Source organism: Martes martes (assembly GCF_963455335.1).
Source record: "Martes martes genome assembly, chromosome: 3".
Taxonomy (NCBI): Eukaryota; Metazoa; Chordata; class Mammalia; order Carnivora; family Mustelidae; genus Martes; species Martes martes.
The window spans coordinates 52,526,003-52,544,938 of NC_137890.1; the positions used below are offsets into that span (position 1 = coordinate 52,526,003).

The window sequence follows — 18,936 nt, forward strand, 5'->3', positions numbered from 1 at the left end:
CAATTGCACTGCTAGGTATTGAACCAAAGGATACAAAAATCCCAATTTGAAGGGGTACCTTCAAATGTTTATAGCATCATTATCAACAATAGCCTTATTACGGAAAGAGCGCAAACGTCCACTGACTAATGAATGAATAAAGAAGATATGGGGTGTGTGTGTGTGTGTGTGTGTGTGTGTGTGTGTGGAGTATTACTGAGCCATAGAAAAGGAATGAAAGTTTGCCATTTGCAGTGACATGGATGGAGCTAGAGAATATTATGCAAAGTTAGTCAGAGAAAGACAACATATGATTTCACTCACATGTGGAATGTAAGAAACAAAACAGATGAACATAGGAGGAAAAAAAGAGGCAAACCAGAAAGCAGACTCTTAACTATAGAGAACAAACTGAGAGTTGCTGGAGGGGAGGTGGATGGAGGATGGATAAATAGGGGACGGGGATTAAGGAGGGCAATTGTGATGAGCACTGGGCATTGTATGTAAGTGATGAATCACTAAATTCTATACCTGAAACTAATATTACACTGTATGTTAACAAACAGGAATTAAAATAAAAAACTTGAAACTAAAAAAAGAAAAAGGGAGAGAGAAGAAAATTGTTCTAAAGCACTTAGCAGAGGTCAGATGCAGGGGTGCTCAACAAATGTCAGCAATTATTGTTAAAAGTCACCCTCTTCAAAATGAAAAAAAAAAAAAAAATCTAACACAGGAAGGGGATGTGACCTGTATTTTAGTATGAATTTAATGCATCAGATTATTATTGGATTAATTCCCAATTTAGATCAGCAGCATTGGGAGACAGCAGTTTTCATTAAAAACCAGAAGAGAGAAGAACTTTCAAAGCAACGAGCCCTTTAGGAGGGCAAAAGAGGCCAGGGTGAAATGTCACGGGAGTGATGGGGGTAGTACAGTGGCCCTGAGCCCCTAAGTGAATGCAGAAGAGGACTCCGTGAAGTTAGCAGAGGGTTCACGATGGATGGTGGGAGGGTGCCAAGATGCTGGAGACACACTGCACACTGGCTTGTTTCAGCATTTCAATTAAGGTGATCTCAGTAGGTCCCAAGGAAGAACAAAGAGCAGGGATCTCTCCTCCTGTGTGTATTTTGCAGCTCCATGAGGTGCTGGTGTGCTGTGGTTAGTATTCTATCTCAGCTACAACACAGAATAAATGGTCCTCTGGGGACTAGGTTGGGAGCATGATCACCATTTATGATGTATCCCTTTTTCTATTAAAAAACACATTCTATGTCTCAAAGAACCCATTTATAAGCAAACATTTGGTTCATCCTTGTTTTCAAGAAATTTGCATTCTAGACATGGAGACAATATTTAAATATAAGAAAGCATAAATTGCAATTCAAAATAGCATACAATTTAATGCCAAAATAAGTGAAGCACTTGACAACTGCTAGAGGGGCTTAAAATGAAAATGTTCAAGTGGGCACAAGAAATGCTATGAGCAAATGCATGAGAGCAAAAGGAACAGGAACAGATGCAGAAATGTGAGGAAACCAGCCCGGCTTTACTAGAGGTTCTTGTTGGAAAACTTGCTCCTAAGTAGCAAAGACCTGGGACTGACCCTTGGAGGAGTTTGGCCTTACTCCTAAAGGCAACAGGACTTTGTCATGTACAAAGTGGTAATATGATTTTAGAACGATTAATCTGGTGGTAGCAAGCAAAGTAGCTGAAGGACAGAGAGAGCTGAGACAGGAAACAGTAAGCTACTGCAATGATCTGTCTATAAAACAATAAGGTGCAGTAAGGTTACTGGCAAAAAAGAGTGGAGAGAAGGAATCAACAAACGTTTCAGAGACTTGGCGCCTGATGGATATGAGAAAGAAGGATAAGATTATTTGAGCCAGTATGATTTAAAGTATCAGAAGCGAAATATGACTCAGCAATTCCCATTCTGAATATGTGGGCCCACAAAAAATTCCTACTTTAATCATGGAAAATGTTTGATAAATCACTCCAACCTGAAGATTCTCATGACAAGAGTCCCAACAAGCCACACAGCAACTTCCTCGTGTAATGTACACTATTCTAGCCTCACCCAAGCAGGACACTGAATACAGCCTTCATGTTTCATTCCAGTGGTCAGTAAGGACGTCTCACGAATTTGAAAAATACCAGCTTTCTCAGTTACTAACACCGAAATGCTTTACAATAACACCCAGTGTTTAAAAAAAAACAACATAGCGAAGCTTTATGTCAAGCCATGTAAGGTGTTGAATATAGGGTTTGCTTATTTCTGCTCTCACATTACCAATTAAAAATTGAGAATGCACTTTATTAGAAAATCCCTCATGTGTTTAACATCTATAGCATTAAATTTCTAATTGCAGTTTTATCTTGAAAAAAGAGAGTGTGAGGATATGAGCACATTTCCCTTAGTTACCATGGTTATGGAGTTTAAGAGCACACCTCAAAGGTTTTTTGTATTAGCATGATGAGTTATAGTATCTGATCGGAAAATTTTTTCAATAAATTTTCTCTTCTTCCTCTTCAAGAGGAATATTTATATTTATGAAATATATTTATTTATGAAATATATTTATATTTATATATTTATATATATTTATATTTATGAAAACATACTGTTCTCAGGGAGAGAAAACTCTAGGTACAATGCACCAATAAATTAGTAATTATTTAAACACTTTATTCATTCATCCACTAAACACTTGTTATGTGTCTCTTATGGACCTGGCACCAGGCTGGAAAACAAGAAAGAAGAATAAATCACACTGTGTTCAGGGAGTTCAAGTACTAATTGAGGAGATGAAAATAAACCTGTACTACGGGCTACCACAGGTCGGTAACAGAGTCCTAAGTCAAGTGTTAGGAGAGCACGCTGGACAGAGAGGTTACTTCTGTCTGAGTGGCTGAGACAGACCTGACAGGGGACAGGACGAAAGCGCATTCTGGCATCCCCGGCAACGGAGGCATCTGGGTACATGCCAGGCTTGGCAAGCAGGAAGAAGGGAAGTGCGGGAGGGCTGAGGGTGCTTCAGGAGAAGCTGTAGGAAGGGAAGCTAGAAAGGCAGCATGCAGTGTGATGGAACTGGGTGGGCATGCTTATTCAGCAGGCTGTCCTTCATCCCTTAACAGTTTAATGAGAGGGGAGGACTTAGGAGCTGGATCTGGGAAAGGCCACTCCAGAGTTACTATGGCTGAGCCATTCATTCATTTACTTAACAGACACTTGTTGACCGGCTACTACACAGCAGGCGAAATTCCAGATGCTGTAGGTACAGCAGGGACCAAACAAAACCCCTGCTTTCTTGGAACTTAAATTTGAATGAGGGGAAATAGGCAATTAAAAAAAGTGAGTAAAGCATATATTATGTCAAAGGGTAATAAGCCTTACGAAGAACTTTCAAGCGGAAAGAGAGAGAGGAATGAAATGGGGGGCAGGGAAAGGTGATTCTAAATGGAGTACGTCAGGCAGGCCTCGATGAAAAGGTGACATCTGAGCAAATTCAAACCTGTAGTTATCTGGGAAAGAACAATCTAGGCAGAGGAAACACTGAGTGCTGAGGGCCCTGAGGCAGACACGAGTGGGTTCAAGGAACAAGAGAGGGAATGGTGTAGCTGAGAAAGAACAAGTAACAGACAAACTGGAGATGAAGTTATCAATCCCAGGGGCTATCAATAAGGAGCCTGTGAAAACTGGAAAATGGTCCCCTCCCCAAAGATATCCACATCCTAATCCTTGGAACCTGCGAGTTTTACCTCATATGGCAAAGTTAACTTTGCAGACCACATTAAATTAAAAGTTTTAAGATGAAGAAACTGTCCTGGATTATCTGCGTGGCCCCTAAATGTAATCGCATGTACCCTTGTAAAAGGGAGGCAGACAGAGGTCTGAACAGACACATCGGAGGGAAGGTGAACCGAAGATGGAGGCAGAGATTAAGATAATGAGGCCCCAAGTCAAGGAATGCTGACCGCCACTGGGACCTAGAAAATGTAAGGGACAGATTCTCCCCTTGAGCCCCTGAGGAAGTGCTGCTGATACCTTGACTTTAACTCAGTAATACGCATTCCAAACTTTTGGCACCTAGAATGGCGAGAAAATAAATTTCTGTTGCTATAAACCAGCAGTTTATGGTAATTTGTTATAACAGGCCCAGGAAAGTAACTGAGGGCCACATGAGGAATGAACTGTTGGTGGTGAGGGCAGTCAAAAGGAAAGGGCAGTGTTTCAGGAGAAAGATTATGAAACCAAATACTAGGATAATTACCGGCAATAATAAGAGAACGGATGAGACATCATGATGCTAAACTGATGAGATCTGCTATCAGGTTAAGTGGAGATCGCAGGAAAGCAAGGAGACAGATTATTAACACAGCCAGAAAATTAAATAAGAAATACAAATAGATTTAAAGGGGGAAAGACAAGGTATGTTGGATTTATAGTGATCTCAGAGTATCCAGTTGGGAAGGGAAAAAAACTACCACTTATTAAGCAGTTACTGAGAAAGAGGTTCTTCACACACATTTTCATGTTTAAACATCACAACCTCCTTATGAAGTATATGGCACTTGCATTTTAGAGATGAGAACACTGAGATTCACAGTTGGTGACAGCCCTTGATCCTTCCAACAGATGCAGTGGTTTCCAACTTTTTAAACATCAAGTCCCTCTTTTTTATTCCCCATGTGCCCTGTGTTTTAAAAGACTTTGCTTATCAAACTGTACTTGTTAAAGAAGAATTCGTTCTTCATCTCTTGCTATCCAAATGCACATATAATCACAAACCATGCTTTAGATGGCATGATATAACCAGGCTTCAGTATTAAAATTCCAGCCCAAAGCAAATAACATTTCCTTAGTCCTTTTATTCCTTTGTGCACAAACACATAATTTGCCGTGGTCTATTTAAAATATTAATTATTGTTTTAAAACCTTAGATTGAAAACCTTTTCATTTCACCCCAATACAGTATGAATTATATTGAGTGTATTGGATTTTTGACAGCAGGGGGAAATTTTGGTTATAGTGCAAAAGCGTTTTCAACTGTGAACACTAAAATAAAAGTTAGGCAAAAAATTTTCAAAGGGGTGGAGGGGCAGGATATGCTACCCCAAAATATGCCATTTTGACATATTTGTTAGTTTGAATTAATGTTACATAAGAAACAGCTATTAAAAGAAGGACATTCTAACCCTCCTCTGTCCCCCAAAAGCAGGAAATAAATCTCCCCTATGAAAGGAACCCTTTCTGTCCCAGGCGGGTAGGAGGCATCCTTATCACCAGCAATAAGGAACACAGGGCCAAGATGGCAATATAAACAAACTTTGTTACTTTGTCACTAATTTACTACCTCAAGGCCAAACTTCCTGGTCTTGTCAATTCTTTACAAACTTCTTGTCTGTCTAAAGTATAAAAGCTGTCTGCTTTGATCACTGCTGTAAGTCTAATATTTTTATGGGGCCCTGTACATATGGAATTAAATTGGGTTTTCTCTTATACGTCTGTCTCGTGTGAATGTAATCATTAGGCCAGCCAAAGAACATAGAAGGAAAAGAAGGGAAATGTTTTCTACCCTTACACCATCCCAGAAAGGAAACACAATTACAAACATAGAGTGGATGAGAAAAGAGAAGTTAGAAGCTGAAGAGAAAGAGGTCATCATTAACAGAAGAGGTCACACTTGAAGCCACAAGGCTAGATGAAATTGCTCAGCACAGGAGATCGGGCACCAGAACCAAACCCCTAGGATCACCAAGCTCTAAAGCTAGTTTTCTTCTACGAGACCAGCCATGAGTAGCTGAAGTCAGTGTTCAAACCACTGAAAGGGTAAAATATATGCACAGGGCAAAGCACAGCATAAGAGATAAAAATACCAGTTTGAAAAATAGATTTTAAAGCATTAAACTCTGAGAACATAAAGCAGCAGCATGTCAACAACAAAAAATCCTATGGGAAAAAGCCCAGACTTACCGTGGGATCCTGTGTCTCTCTGAGTTTGTGTGTAAATGTTAACAATCTGTCCAAAGCTTCCTGAGGTATATTTGGGACCTATGTTATGAGAGAATTGAGAAAAGACAGAAAGACTAAGTGGGGATACCTGATCAATCAACCAGAAATTCTGGCTACCTGGCAAACAATATTAGAATTATATTTTTAAGAAAGTCCTGGTATGGGGCACCTGGGTGGCTCAGTGGTTAAGTGTCTGCCTTCGACTCAGGTCATGATCCCAGGGTCCTGGGATCGAGCCCCACATTGGGCTTCCTGCTTGGTGGGAAGCCTGCTTCTCTTCCTCCCACTGCCTCTGTTTGTGTTCCCTCTCTCACTGTCTCTCAGTCAAACAAATAAATAAAATATTTTTTTTTAAAGACTATTTATTTGACAGAGAGAGAGATCACAAGTAGGCAGAGAGGCAGGCAGAGAGAGATGGGGGAAGCAGGCTCCCCGCTGAGCAGAGAGCCCGATGCGGGGCTTGATCCCAGAACCCTGAGATCATGACCTGAGCTGAAGGCAGAGGCTTAACCCACTGAGACACCCAGGTGCCCCTAAATAAAATCTTTTTTAAAAAAAAGTCCCTGGTAATGGGTAACATGTTTAACTCCTGGATAAATCTGCCTATTCATTTTCCCAGGAAACACTTATGCCTCTTTTTTCTCTTTAACAATCAGGTAGTTGAAACCAAGCCACTCTTCATTTATAATTCCATCACCAGGATAAAACTGAAAGGAGCCTCTAACTCATTTAAAAACTGGCATAAATTGTACCCATAAAAAAACTTTTCATAATTATTTCCCTGTTTGTTAGCTTTGGCAGGATTTTCTAAACTTTAATTTGGGCATTTTTCTTACTAAAGCCAAACTCTTTCCTTCACTTAGTAGTAATCTTTTATCTACCAAGTGACATAGGTATTCTGCAACAAAGAATGGATGCCCATGCTGTTCATTTTTTCAAGGACTTTTAAACCACATACCTAAGGGAATAATCAGTTTATTAATGAATTCTGGAGAACAGCTGCCTAACTAACACAGGCTGGTTGCTTGAACTGTGACAACTTTAATCTAATTAAATATTTAACTGAATTAAATTATGAGAAATTAAGCTGAAACAATGACATGTTTTATAATTTTAATTTAAAAAGGTCAGAGAGATATCAGAACAATGACTGGTATAATGTAACCACTTCAGAAGGACACTGCTCAGGGTTTCTTTGGTCATATAAGTGACAGGCACTTGAAAATTCTACATTCTTTTCAGTAAATATTTTATCTTATTCGTTCTTTAAATCCTGCGATACAAGCAGCAGTATTATCCCTAACTTCAGGTGAAGAAACTATGGTTGAGTAATTCACCCAAGATCTGGAAGCTGATAAGGAATGGATCTGGCATTTATTTATTTATTTTTTAAAGATTTTATCTATTTATTTGACAGAGAGAGAGAGAAAGAGAGAGAGAGAGGGAGGGAACACAAGCAGGGTAAGCGGGAGAGGGAGAGGGAGAAGCAGGCTCCCTGCTGAGCAGGGATTCCCAATGCAGGACTCAATCCCAGGACCCAGGGATCATAACCTGAGCAGAAGGCAGACACTTAACGCCTGAACCACCCAGGAACAGTTTGGCATTTGGCATTTAAAAGTAAGCTGTTTGACTTTAAAGCCTATGCCCTTATCCACCACCAAGCTCACAAGACCTAAAATTAATCCGCTTGTTCTGGTATTTCAAAGGGAATAAGTACATTTATGAAAAGGTTAATTATTTGTGATTGAGAACAACATTGGCCAATAGAACTTTCTGTGATGATGGAAATGTTTTTTACCTATGCTGTCTGATATGGTAGTCAAAAGCCCTCAGGTGTTTACTGACCACTTGAAGTATGACTGAGAAGTTGAACTTTTAAAACGTATTGAATGTGGCTGGTGCTACTTTAAACAATGCAGTTCTAGAACTCCAGAAGTGTAAAGCACTTAAGGCAGACACTGAAATTAATGCACTGTGCACACTGCACGCCACCAGATAACTAGTAAGTACAGGATACGATATAGTACTGAGGGGAACAGGGTGACTTCGTAATTTCTAAAATCTAAGGAACTAAAATATATTTGGCCTCCCTTTAGAGTAGGAACTTAAAATAGTCATCTCTGGCTGAATAGAGAAGGAAAATGAATCCTAAAACTGCCTCCACATGAGGAAAGTGGAGAGACAGCTTATATCCACGGTTCTCAAAGTGTGGTCTCCAGATCAGCAGCAAGGGCATCACTTAAGAACTTTAGAAATGCAAATTATCATGTACTGCCCCAGACCTAGTGACTTGGCAACTTGCATTTTAACAGGCCCTCCAAGCGATTCTGAAAAATGCTTAAGTGTGAGAACCATTATATCAGGAAATTTGCAAGTAAACAGGAAGAAGAAGTCAGAAATGTCCACCTCTGCTCTGACAGCTGAACGCAACAGCCTAGAGCTAGCCTTACTCTTACCATTTCCTTTATCACTTGAATTTCTTCACTTCTGACAAGTGGTTTCATATAATGGAAAAAGAACATGGTTAAGAATTCTGGTCCCAGCCACTGCTGTGTTGTGCTTCCAATAACGGGGGGCTCTGCCAAGGCGATGATTCTGAAGGAGGGGTGGACAGGAAAAATGGATCTAAAAGGGAAAAATAATAAAACAAACAAACGTAAACTTTCATATTAGAAATTAGGTCATGTTAGCTAAAGCCTAGGTAACAATAAGCCTACTGCTGTTAAGACAGTCAAAGCCATTATCCACAGAATAAAATCAGGATGAAAAAAATCAGGATGTCTAGGAACTTATTAAAACAGAAAAAGAAGGGGCGCCTGGGTGGCTCAGTGGGTTAAGCTGCTGCCTTCGGCTCGGGTCATGATCTCAGGGTCCTGGGATCGAGTCCCACATCGGGCTCTCTGCTCAGCGGGGAGCCTGCTTCCCTCTCTCTCTCTCTCTTTGCCTGCCTATCTGCCTACTTGTGATCTCTCTCTGTCAAATAAATAAATAAATAAATCTTTAAAACAGAAAAAGAAGGGTGCCTGGGTGGCTTGGTCAGTTAAGAGTCCGACTTTCGATTTTACCTCAGGTCATCATCTCAGGGTCATGAGATCGAGTCCCACACTGGACTCTGTGCTGAGTGTGGAACCTGCTTGAAATTCTCTCTTTCTCCCTCTGCAACTCCTCCACTCACTCCTCTCTCTCAAATAAATAAATAAATCTTAAAAAAAAAATCATCTACTGCTAAAACATGATGTATTGTTTGCACAGATGATTCTATCCCTGCACAAACCACTATTTGGATATGTTGTTATGTCTCCAGTAAATTTTCTCCATTGTCCCTTGAGACAAAATTCCATCCAGTTCATATTCATTACTAGGTTCCTTTTCTTTATTCAAAAAATCTCCTGTCTTGCAAGGAACCCACTCTATGTCAATCAGAGAAAGACCAAGGAGTAAGATCCAGGATGAAAACATTTTTCACAACACAGAAAAATTTGAGCAGCATAAGGGGCTAGGTTAAATTTAAAATCTGGATTGACAATAAGAATACTTGGGCCTTCAAAAGATAGAAAAAATTAAACTTTTATATAATTCACTCTTTTGTCATTTTATAGGAAATACTGTGATTTTAAAAAAAAAAAGATTTTACTTATTCATTTCAGATAGGGTGAGCAAGGGAGAGAGTGAGCATAAGCGGGGGGAGCAGCTGGCAGAGGGAGACGCAGGCTCCCCCCTGAGCAAGGAGCCCCATGTGGGGCTCGATCCCAGGACCCTGGGATCATGACCTGAGCTGAAGGCAGACACTTAACCGACTGAGCCACCCAGGCACCCCAGAAATACTGTTTTTAAAGTGACCTCTTTTATAAATCCCTGCTAGGGAATCTGAGGATGTAAATATTCTAGGACAAATAGAAGAGTAAGGTTAAGACTTTCCATCATTTGCAAAATGATCTGAGTATGTTTTGAAGACAGACTAGACACCCCTTATGATATAATCATGTGGGTGATACTGTCAGTTCTTATTAATTGTTCTCTAAACCCCAGTGGAAATATAACTTTAAAGGGGAATATCATCCTTGCTATGAGAAACAAAAGATAAAATGCAAACACCCACCAAGATCTTCACAAAAATAAAAATTCAGGTACATAACTGGCATTTCTCCAGAAATGGACTATTCATTGCCATTAATTATTGTAACAGAACCCAACAGTTAAGTAATTAAGCAGCTAGAATATTAGGAGGTACGATATGTGTGGAGAAAATCAGATAAGTACTCTGAAGATTTAAGATAAGAAATGCCCTCCCGATACAACAGGTAAGTCAACTGAGTCCCTGACTACATGATCTGTAACTTTAGAGGGCACACCATAATTTGCAAACCAGGGAGAAGCAGTTTTTAGGAATGGTCATATGAAAGGTCTAGAAGTATTCATAAAAGCTACCAGATACCACTTCATTTTGCTAGGTAGGAAAAAAAAATCCTTATTTACAGATATTCAAGCAGGGCATGGGAATGATCTGTCCAAAGAAGTTGTTCTGGGAAAACAGGAAAGAATAACAACATGAGGAGAATCTGAAAGTCCTGAGGATAACATGATCACTGACTGAGGACTGCCAGCAATTAGACAGTCACACAAGAGAATCTAGAAACAGAAAATTCTGTGATCTAAAAGCTAAAAGGGAAGGTTTTTCCATTTTCCACTTCTGCCAAGTGGTTTGCCATATTGCCGAAAACTCAGCTCCATGGCCCAACAACAGATGTTGGATTCATCCTTGATCCTCCTCTTTCCTAGCTGGGACAAAAGAAGATGGGAGAGACAGAGCTGCCTTTTTTTTGTGATTTGACTGCACACAATTAAATCTGCAGATGTAGTTTCTTACTCAAGATAATGAGGGATACTAAATCAGGGAATAAACAAAGCCAAAATGCAACACGTAAGCCAAAGGAGGAAGTCCAATTTATGTCCTTAAAAAATCAGGAAGCAGGTACCACAGCTGAACTGTGAACTTAGGACTAGAAGAGCAATTAACATAAGAACAAGCCACAGGACAGCAAGCTAGGTGGTCTGAATTTAAATAGGTGATGATCATTGCTTAGAACATACACTGTCTCTGGCTTGCTTTTGGACACTGACTCAAGCAGGGTACATGAGTAAGCTGGCCCAATTTAAAGTGGTCAGTTGATGTGTCAGGCAGAGCAGTGTACACTGACTATAAAAACAGCCAGCAAACTACTGAATAACAGGATAAGGACCGTTGTGTTGCTAGGTCTCCCCCAAAGGCTTCCTTACATATAAATAGGTCATATGGAAAGTCATTTCCTGATAATGATAGGATCTCCACGTCTGAAAGTTGGAGAGCAGAGTACTCCTGAGGATCTGCCATGTACTTTCAGGTGATTTAACTTACTGCATGTAATATGATGGCTGGATAAGTGGTAAATAGTTGAGAATTAGGAAACAAGCACAGTTAAAAGTTAAAACCAAGGTTAACTTTAATTTCACTAGAATTTAACAACGAATAACAAATGAAACTAAAGCTATGGCTTAGCTTCAGATAAGTAAATATTTCATAAAGATTAAAGACTGAAAAAGCAAAATGCTCTTTTTTAAAAAACGATTTCAAAAGTGAAAGTATGGAGGTCAATATGTTTGTTTGGGGGTGTAAATGTAAGTTTTAGAGAGTAAAGCGCCTTCCACTGCTTCCATTGCTCCAGTGCAATAAAACGGAGTAAGTTACTGATATACATAACAACAGGAAAGATCTCAAAATAATTATGCTGAGTGAAAGAAGCCAGATAAAAAAAAGTATATACTGTGTGATCCCATTTATATAAAGTTCTAGAAAATATAAGATGTATCAAGTAACTGGAAGCAGATTCCTAGGAGTGGGAGAAGAGGGTGACACGGGTCAAGGGAGAGGGATTCCCCAGGAGTCTGATGACATTTTGGGGGGGGGGTGTCACAGACATACTCATTATCTTGACTGTGGTGATAGTTTCGTAAGTATCTATCAATATCAAAAGTTATGAAACTGTATACTTTAAATATTCAGTTTATTACATGTTATTATACCTCAAAAAAGCTATTGATAAAAGAAGAAAGACTCTAATACAGTCCACTCGTCTGAAGGAAATTAGAGGGTAATTTTTGTCAAATGTGTAGGAATTTGAAAGAATGGCACAGAAAGTTTTTATAAAGACATTAATTATAAGCCAGAAGAGGATTTTGTAACTGGCCTTCTACACTATTACTAGTGTTCCCATTCTGAACCTACAGGCTATGCAGCCTATATTTCACCTTTATTTCCTATGTAATATAGCAAACTGCATGGACATATTCCTTACTCATCCTTATACCACACAAGGTCTAGGGTGATACTTGGAAAAGAGCAGATGCTGAATAAGTAAATAAATATTATTGCTGTTGTTAGGAGACATCACTACAAGAAGCTTTTTGAAGACCTTTGATGGCAAGGACAAAAGAAAGGTAACTGATAAGAAGTGGGAATAATGGTTTTTCACCCAAAAGTAGAGCAGCTAATCTAAATGTGGTCTTGAATGAATATGTTAGAGAAGGTGCATCCTCTCTATCAAAAACACCAAACCAAAACACATAATAATGATCAGACTCTTCACAGACATGGAGTTTGGAAAAAATGGTTCTTTCTCAAAATCAGAATTTGCTTAAGGCTCTTTATTTTGAGAATCAAACACAAAGACTTGGGCATAAAATCCTGGATCTACCTTGAATTTTGTTAAAAACTTACATGGCCTAATTTGCTAGCAATAAGATGCTGAGGTTTCTGGGGAGGCAAGAGAGAATGCTCAGATCCTACCTGTTTTCCAGCATAGGAGTAAAAAATAAAAGGGTTCAGAGAAGCTAATCAATCAAGGATTACACCCGATGTCCAATTAGGATTCATCACTGGTCAAGAAAAAGTGGGAGATTATAAACTGTTTTCAGTGTTCAATCACAATCAATACAAATAAAATATACAATAAAAATGTAAAAACATTAGAATATACATAATTATAACTGAGACTAGGCCACTAATCTTTATTGCTTCCCTGAAATAACCGTAAGTCCTTTCTTGGCAAAATAAACAATTGGTAATGCACAGGCTCTTGGCCCCCTCATCTATGGTCTGACCAACAGCAGGAAGGGACACATTTAGCAGCCTATAGTATTTGTACTCCCCCTTTCCCCAAAGAAGTTTTTCTCATCAAAGGAAGCGGTTCTATTTTGGTCCTTATTTCCTGTGAGAAATGCAGGCATAGTGTCTGGTGTGCATGGCCATCATGCTATTTCTAACCACCGTGCCCACTTGATTCTTGGTGTCTTGCAACAAGAGAAGGAAAGTTGCTAACATTTCTGACGCCGTATCTAAGGGCATATTAGCTATGTAATTACCTGCAAAGAATGCCTGCAGAGGGTTCCGATCAAGACAGATGATCTTGGTGAAGAATTAGAATAGGTCAGCAAAGGAGTCAAAAACAACTGTTTAGAAATTGGGTTTCACACTACAAAGCTGAAAGGCACCATAGCCCACTGACAGTAGCTGTTAATTATGAGACCCTGTGGTATCAGACTTGTAATAAAGGCAAAGTATTCCTATTAGTAGGTTCATAAAAGAAAGCACTACTAGCTCAGAAGGTCATCTAAAACCAGATTAATAGAAATACCTTTACCTTGAGTTTCCCAGAATTTCCACAAGTTAAGATCTATTCACTTGTTCAAACACATATATTAAGTCGTCTACTATGTGTCAGGTATTGTGACATTTGAGACAAAGAGATGAAGTATAGAGTAACAATGTCCTGGAACATTAAAGTCCTAAGTTTCAGTCTATCCTGAGGCCCAACTACATCCATGCCTCTCCTCTGACCATGTGAAATACCCATAAATTCCTTTTGCAACAATTCAACTTTTTTTGGTTACTTGTAACTACAGGAGTCCTGCTAGATATAAATATGAAAACTGGTCCCATCTGAAAACAAATAGGTATGGAAATTTACCAAACTGGGTCTAGAGACAAAGAAGCTCTTAAATCTGCTTTCCCTTCATTTTAACTTTGACTTTTTCCGCTATCTCACAATTCCCCAAGGAAAAAAAGCATTTATAGCTGAGTTTGTTTAAAGACTATCAGAAATAATCATTTCACTGAACTTCAATTCTGTGCTTAGGTCAGAGAAATGAAAGGATAGGTGACTCAGATGATGAGTTTCTAACTTATAGTTCAAATGCTAAGGCCAAGAGTGGCATATTAGATATGCAGAGCATATAGGGTTAACCCTTGTTAGATAATGGGTCATATTACTTATAAGAGCAACTCATGAAAAACTAACTTCCTCAGTGAGTACAAATTCCCCACTGTATGCTATGCCATGTCTTTTTGGTCAACCTGTCAGCTCTCTACCTAGTAAACACAGCCCTGAAAGAAATACTGTCAACTAGCATAAACTTTACTGTATTCCACCCTATCGTAATCTATTATAATACTAAAAGAGAACATATTTATTCTCAGAAAGTCAAAAATGGGCCACAAAATTAATCAAGCTTAGCCAGAAAAGAAATTTACTAACCATCTCATCAGAGTGAAGCAGATTCTGTAACATGACTACTTAGCAATGAAATGTTTACAATCATAAGAAAATAGTGTGTTTTTCAGGCAAAAAGAGGAGGAATACTGATAAGAAAGGAATTAGACTTTCAACTGGTGGAAATACCTCAGACAGAGGAGAATCAACTGTTAGACATCTTGCCTCTGAGAAGTCAGTGAAGACCTGACAAACTGACAGATCATTAAGAAAGAACAGGAAATCAGAAGGTCAGCCCAGGAGGTTCAATATCCAACTGATCAAAGTTGTGGAAAGAAGAGACCAGAGGAAATGGGAAAGTGGGAGTGGACAGAGATCTAGCATGACATGTGAGCTACAAGTACAAAAGGCAGTAGGTCCAGATCAGGGCTGGCAGGAATGCACTATGGGACAAAGATGAAACTGATAAAAGCCTCTTGTGCCTCAACATGCTGAGAGGAGATTTATATAAGAGGGGAAGTGTCTAGGATGAAAAAGGGATAAATTCACAGGAAACAAGGTCAACTTCCTCTTCTGTGTCCCACAACATTATTGCAGAGATCTCTGATCTAACATTTAAAAGCTGCATTGTAATTATTTATCTCTGTATCTGCCTCTCTTCATATGTATGCAATCGCTAACTTTAGGAAAAATAAAACATATGCAAGAAAGGAAAAACAACTGTAGTTTAACAAATGACTCAGCTGTTGTATAGTCCTTATCCTGTGATAATCATGCAGACATTGAGTGAAGTTCTAAAGAAAATTATTCCACAACTACTCAGGAAGAATGAGAGATGGGAAGTATGTATATGTACTGGGAGGAGGAGTGGTAAATGAGCTAAACTTTAATTTTCCATAGGAAGAAATCAATCAGTAAGGCCTAACACTGAAAAATAAATCAAGAAATATCAATGAAAGCATATTACGATATTGCAGTAGTGATGAGTAGTGACATATGGGGATGGAGTAGCTACACCTGCGGTAAGTATAGCGGAAAGTATAAACTTGTTGAATCACTATATTGTACACCTGAAGCTAATGTAGCATTGTATGTCAACTATTCTAAAAAAAAAAAAAGAGTATCCTATTTAATGATACAGAGGTAAGTACATGAAAAAGCAAACAGCTCAAAGTTTAAAGGAGTAGTTTCTGGGCTGTAGGAAATGGGAAAGTGTCTGAGGGCAGATGATAGAGGACTAGTATTTTTCATAAAAAGCCCTGAAAAAGCTATCTGGCTCAACTTTCATCCATGTTCAACAAGGATACAAAATTAAAACAAAAATAAAAAATAAGTGAAGGAAACCAATTAATGGTTTTTTTTTTTAAAGATTTTATTTATTTATTTGACAGAGATTACAAGTAGACAGAGAGGCAGGCAGAGAGAGAGGGAAGCAGGCTCCCTGCTGAGCAGAGAGCCCGATGCGGGACTTGATCCCAGGACCCTGAGATCATGACCTGAGCCGAAGGCAGCGTCTTAACCCACTGAGCCACCCAGGCGCCCCCAATTAATGTTCTTATGGCTTGTTTCTATCTACTCGGAGTGGCCTCTAGAAACAGAACTGAGCCTGGTTTGTATTCACAGGAGTGATGAAAATCAACAGTGATGAAGATGGGATGCTTTGAGAAGGAAGTACTTCTAACCGATGTGAGCCAAAACCTCAACACAATGCTCAGGGCCACTTTGTTGCTGAAACTGTTTTCATCTGTAAAACCTCTTGCAACCATTAGGGAGAACCTGGGTACTTCTCAGGGAAGAGGGCTGTCATTTCCTGGCCATCAGACTACAGATAGAGTGCTGCTGAAGTCCTAAGGGAGCCTGACTTCCCGCCAAGCAGACTTACTTAGAGCCACTGCCCAGCTGCTTTGATTCAGCTCCCTGAAAATATAAACTGTTCCCTGACGTGTAGTTCACACTCACATAATATACAAAAGCTGACTGTTAAAGTAAAGGTATGAAATGAGAGGGATCTTTATAACTTCCCTCCTTAGACACTCCACCAAACTATTTACTGGGCTAGAGGAATTTGATGATGTGTATCCCAGAAGCATTAATAGCTATGTATAATCAAGTGAATTTTTTAAATAACTTATACAGAGGTCGTAAGGAATTTAATATATCCTCTCTACAGAAAATGTCCAAGGAAATTTTTAAACAAAACTCTCCTTAAAAGAGAAACACAATAAAAAATACACTTAATTATCATTTGTAAAAGTTTAATGTGTTAAATATGACACCAAGCCCTTTGCAGGAAGGGGAAGCTTCAATTGAATAAGATTCAATCACGAGACTAGGTATTTGCCAAGGTAACAAGTGACTAGGTATTTGCCAAGGTAACAATCTCTAATTATGTCAAAATACCCATGGAAATGTAAGGAGACAGAAAACTTGTATTTGCCAAACCTCCTCTAAAGGAATGTAGTATTTAGCTAGAAGAAATATTCAGCCATTTTTCAAACACATTGAAAATTTGAAAGAATAGAATATGAACACCTATTATCTCCTTCACCTAGATTTCACCAACTATTAAGATTTTACCACCTTTTGTTCTCATTCCCACTTGCTCTTTCTGTGTGTTGTGTACATGTATACACATGTACATGTCCTTTTTTTCCCCCTGAAACATTGGAAGGGAGTCACTGACCTCTTTTTACATTATCTCTTAAATAGCTCAGTGTGCATCTCCTAAGAAGAGGAATACTCTCCTTTAAAATCAGAATACCACTATGATACCTAGGATTATTAATATTAACTCAATATCATGTGGTATATATATTCCATATTTAAACTTTTCCAATTGTTCCAAAGTATCTTTTCTAGCTGTCTCCATTTTATTTCTTGACCCAGGATCCAGTCAAGACTCATATGTAGCATTTGGTTTGGACATTTCTGGAAGGAATGTGTACGTAAGCCACAAAGGGTAATCCTGCATCACGTGGCTTACCTCCATAATAACTGATCGCTTCTTAGGAGGTAGGGCCCAGTAAATTATGAGGCTTTTTTTTTTTCCTGAAGAGATACAAAGTATGGGGCCAAAACTGAGTTGTTAGGACAAGAGGGGGTGGATTACCTTCTTAGAGCTACTGTTCTTACACGCATGTGAAAATAAGGCTGAGAGTGCAGAACACATCTTGAGTAGCAAACCCAAGTTGTAAGAAATGCCAGATTAGGAGCCTGCTCAAGACACCAAATAATTAAATGATTCGAAGTTAGCTTGGCTTGACCCTAGGTTCCAAAGAAGAATAAAAAGAAAGCCCATCTGACCACGAGAATTAGAGCCGGGCCGCCAACATTACCTCTGCCGTAGCTGCTCATCAGACAGGTGCAGCTCCTCCTTTAAACGCATGTACCTGTCTTCTCTCAGCAGCCTGGAGCCATCGTAGAGGCTTAGCTCCCGATCGTGGATCAGCCTAAGGGAGAGGGGAAAGTCAGGGAACAAATTCATCGGTTTTGAACACTGAAGTCACTAGAGGTGGAATCAGTTAACATTTTTCCCCCCAAGAGTTTATTTATTTGTATGACAGAGAGAGAGACATCGAGAGAAGAAACACAAGCAGGGTGAGAGAGGGAGAAGCAGGCTTCCTGCCAAGCAGGGAGCCCCAGTGCGGGGCTCGATCCCAGGACTCTGAGATCATGACCTGAGCTGAAGGCAGACGCTTAACCATCTGAGCCACCCAGGTGCCCCAGAATCAGTTAACATTTTAATCGTGGCTATTATTGTGGGCAATTGAGTCTAACAATTTTGTTAGATGCACCTTTTGAAATTTCAAGTTGGCTAGTGCTGTTATACTTGGCAAAATTACTGGTTTCTGTACCAGAGAGCAGTAGTCATGGTTACTAGATGTGGACAGTGGGGAGGAGAAGGATGAGGAGGAGCTGGAAAGGGGATGGAGGAAGGAAAAGAAAAACAGCAGCTGAAGGGGAGACTCAGGATAACCAGGAGGTGTGTACTGATGAACAAGGCAGGCGGTACACACTTGGAGCCTAACGTAACTCTTGAAGGGATAGTATAGTATGATCAACATACTTCTGTCTTTGGAATTACAGGATTGAAAACATCAAAAATCTTTAAAATGAAATAAGTGGTGTTATTTCATATGCCAACTCTGATGGTGACCTACCCATCCACAGCACAAATAGCACTATCTTCCAGATGTTGCAGAGGCCGAAAAGCACTACTGCTAGATTGCACACCAACCACTGAAATCTTCTGACGGCTACGTTACAGTTGCCCCACATGAGCCCCACTCGGTAAGCACTGAGGCTGGGGGGTACTGCATAATGCAAGGTTAGGAGCATGGGTAGTGGAATAGTCAGATCTGTATTCAAATCCAGTTCTGTACCTTGTTAGCTGAGTGCCTGGGGAGGGGGAACACTACT

At 39.5% G+C, this 18,936-nt stretch overlaps 1 protein-coding gene across 2 annotated transcripts in view; it reads right to left on the minus strand.

The window, feature by feature from the left end:
- Positions 1-18,936, minus strand: part of VWA8 (von Willebrand factor A domain containing 8) — a 330,448-nt gene that overhangs the window by 200,428 nt on the left and 111,084 nt on the right. For both annotated transcript variants that reach the window (XM_080798346.1, XM_080798347.1), the window contains exons 14-16: positions 17,853-17,966; positions 8,449-8,617; positions 5,954-6,031 (exon numbers count right to left, since the gene is read on the minus strand). In XM_080798346.1, coding sequence (XP_080654472.1) covers positions 5,954-6,031; positions 8,449-8,617; positions 17,853-17,966 — 361 coding nt within the window. The remainder of the gene's footprint in view (positions 1-5,953; positions 6,032-8,448; positions 8,618-17,852; positions 17,967-18,936) is intronic.